The sequence below is a fragment of the Plasmopara halstedii genome (assembly GCF_900000015.1).
Source record: "Plasmopara halstedii genome assembly, contig: Scaffold_470, whole genome shotgun sequence".
NCBI classification, from domain to species: Eukaryota; Oomycota; class Peronosporomycetes; order Peronosporales; family Peronosporaceae; genus Plasmopara; species Plasmopara halstedii.
This window is the reverse complement of record NW_020187390.1, coordinates 816,412-819,256: the sequence shown is the minus strand read 5'-3', so window position 1 is coordinate 819,256 and position 2,845 is coordinate 816,412. Positions and strand designations below refer to the sequence as shown.

General features: G+C 46.2%; 2 protein-coding genes across 2 annotated transcripts in view; both read left to right on the top strand.

Annotated features, from left to right (window-relative positions):
* Positions 1-481, top strand: part of PHALS_10368 (cysteine-rich rlk (receptor-like protein kinase) 8) — a gene marked incomplete at both ends in the record, with an annotated part of 789 nt that extends 308 nt beyond the window's left edge. Inside the window, one exon of the mRNA XM_024725782.1 lies at positions 1-481. This exon is cut by the window's left edge and continues 308 nt beyond it. Coding sequence (XP_024576524.1) covers positions 1-481 — 481 coding nt within the window.
* A 193-nt stretch (positions 482-674) lies between these two features.
* PHALS_10367 (polyprotein) lies at positions 675-1,340 on the top strand (the record flags this gene model as incomplete). The annotated part of the gene is made up of 1 exon (XM_024725780.1): positions 675-1,340. The coding sequence occupies one exon, from the start codon at positions 675-677 to the stop codon at positions 1,338-1,340; it is 666 nt and encodes a 221-aa protein (XP_024576523.1).
* Between the last annotated feature and the right edge of the window lie 1,505 nt (positions 1,341-2,845).

The following is a 2,845-nucleotide window of genomic DNA, read 5'->3' as shown; positions in this document are numbered from 1 at the left end:
ACTTCGGACCGAAAATGAACAACTTCAGACCGAGAATGACCAACTCCGTGCACGCATTGATGAACTCATGGAGCAAGGCTCGAGCGCTGGCTTTGTTGATGCTTTAGAGCAAGCTTTGGGTGATGGAGATAATGAAGACACGAGCTTTGAGATTGTCGATACTCCATCCACTCCTCCAGTCGCTCCAGCCATACCCGTTGAGGTTTCAACCACCCTCGTTGTTGCTTCAGCCGCCTCACCTATTGATGTTCCAGCCGATCCTGCTCCTTCTTCATCCAACGGTGTGCTTGCATATGTGACTGATAAACTTTCAAGGGTGTTTTCGCCATCTAAATCGACATTAGCTCAAGAACCGACACCACCAACACCTTCAAAACGAAAACGCAGCGATTCAACTCACAAAAAAGAGCCAACGAAGAATACTCGACTGGAATTTCAACATGAGGATGGGGCACATCATGGCCATCAAAGAAGAGAGTGACGTCACGGAGGCCTGGCTGGCAAATGATGCCAAGGCGCTCGATAACATCGCTCAAGGCGTTGAGATCCAGCACCAGACCAAGATTCGGTCGGCTACGCGCGGTATATAAGCATGGGGAACCCTCCGCCATTTCTACAATCGCTCGACTCTACACAACCGTGTGGTGGTGACTCTTCAACTGCACGAGTTCAAGATGGAAAGTGGGACAAGTATGGCAGAGCATCCGGACTCTTTTGATGAGCTGGTAGTGGGACTCCAGACTACGGGAGAGCAAGTTGACGAGTCACGTCAACTGGTGGTTCTTCTCAGCAGTCTGCCGTCAGAGTATGACTTGATGTCGTCGATTGTGGAGAATACTAAGGACATCACGTTGATCGAAGTCAAGGAGAAGCTACTCAAGAAATCGGAGAAGCTGCAAAGGAAGGCAGCTACGGAGAAAGCGTTTCGCGGAAATGCAAACGCCAGAAGATTTAAAGATGGACGGGACAATGGACGAAAGGGTGGTCCACCACGCAATAACGACGAATATAAGAGCAAGTGTTTTAACTGTGACCAGTTTGGGCACAGGAAGCGGAACTGCCCGGCCAGTAAGAGGTCCGACAGCGATGACACGGTGTTTGCTGATGGTGAAAGAAAGTCATCAAGATGGCTGGTTGACAGTGGGGCTACTTCCCACATGACCCCACACAGAAAGGGCTTGTCTGATTACAAGTGCCTCGAAGCTAGCATTGAAGTCACGATTGCAGAAGGGAAGATTTCACTCGTTAGAGAAGCTGACACGGTGAAACTGACTGGATTGGACGGAAAGGGCATTCGCATGGTGGATGTTCTGCACATTCCCGGATTGGGCAGAAGATGACTATCCGTTGGCAAGCTTGCGGAGCGTGGTATGAGTGTGGAGTTTTTGCGGTCGTCTTGTGTCATCTGGAACAAAAAGCAAGCGATTGCGTCAAGTACAAGAGTCGGGAAGTCGTATTGCTTGACTGAAAACACGAGGAAGCATATTTCATTATAACTTTTGGGGCTGACAAACAGTGGGAGCTTTGGCATGCTCGCATGGGACACCCCAGCAAGGACTCGCTGGTCAAGACACAACGCTCAACAAAAAGAATTCCAATAATCAGGCAAAATGAGGAAACATTGTGTGATGGGTGTTTAAAGGGTAAGCAAACATTCATGGCATTTCCATCTCGCTCAATGACAAAAACGACACGTGTGCTGGAACGCGTACACACAGTTGTCATGGGACCTATGAGAACCTCCTCGAAGGGTGGTGCCTAGCTCATACATTTGTGGATGATTTTTCAAGATATGTGGCGATTTCTATAATCAAGAGCAAGAGTGAAGTGGCTGGCAAGTTCAAGGAATTTCCGACGCTTTGCGAGAACCAACAGATTGTCAGATAGCCAGGGCTACTTCGATAGCCATAGAATGTACTTGGATCAGTAGTTAGGAGTTCAAGGATTGTCTTATTTTTATGTTTGCCGAATGCAACTACGTTCGACATTGTGTTGAATGTGTGGTGATTATATTCTGGTGGATATTGTTTCTTCGATAATTAATTGTTATTTGGGGCCGAGCGTTTACGCGAGGCCCAAGTAGTATATTGAAGTAGCGCAAATAAGCCCCTTTTTTGCAAAGATAGAAACGGGCTGGTACGCGCTACTCTGATATACTACTCGGTCCCTACTCTTAAATTGAGAGAATAGCAATATAAACTGTATTCACGTCAAACCAAAATGATGAATACGATGGTTCTGACTCTGACGATGAATATGATAGTTTTGACTCTGACGACGAATACGATGATTCAGATTCGGATGATGAATATGATGATTCAAATTCAAATTCTGATGCTTCAGAGGGTGAATACGATGAATACGATAATTCTTCGCGTCTGTTGAGAAGATGGCAAAAAACCGAAGTGAATATATTTAGGTCCTTAGTTCGCTACTCTGTGCATCCTCTAAGCCTGTCCTTCTAGATCCTTCTAGAAGCTTCTTAATGTAACCTTATCTATCTAGACCAATGAGCGACTACCATTATGTCCGTTATCAGCATCCGTAATTTTCCACATGCATTCAGCGGTGTAATTTTAACACTCCCACTCACCGCTAGTGTTGATTATGCTTTGTCGCTGACTTGGTCTTGATGCCGGTTGCCTCTCGCATAAACTTGAGCATCTTGGTTCCAAGCGCCGTGGTTAGTATATCTGCAAGCTGACTCTTCGTATCAATGTAGCCAATCTTGAGTAAAAAATGCTGAACGTTCTCCCGAATAAAGTGATGCCTGATGTCTATGTGCTTTGTACATGCGTGATAGCCCGCGTTGTTTGCCGATGCTATCGCACCTTGATTGTCTTCT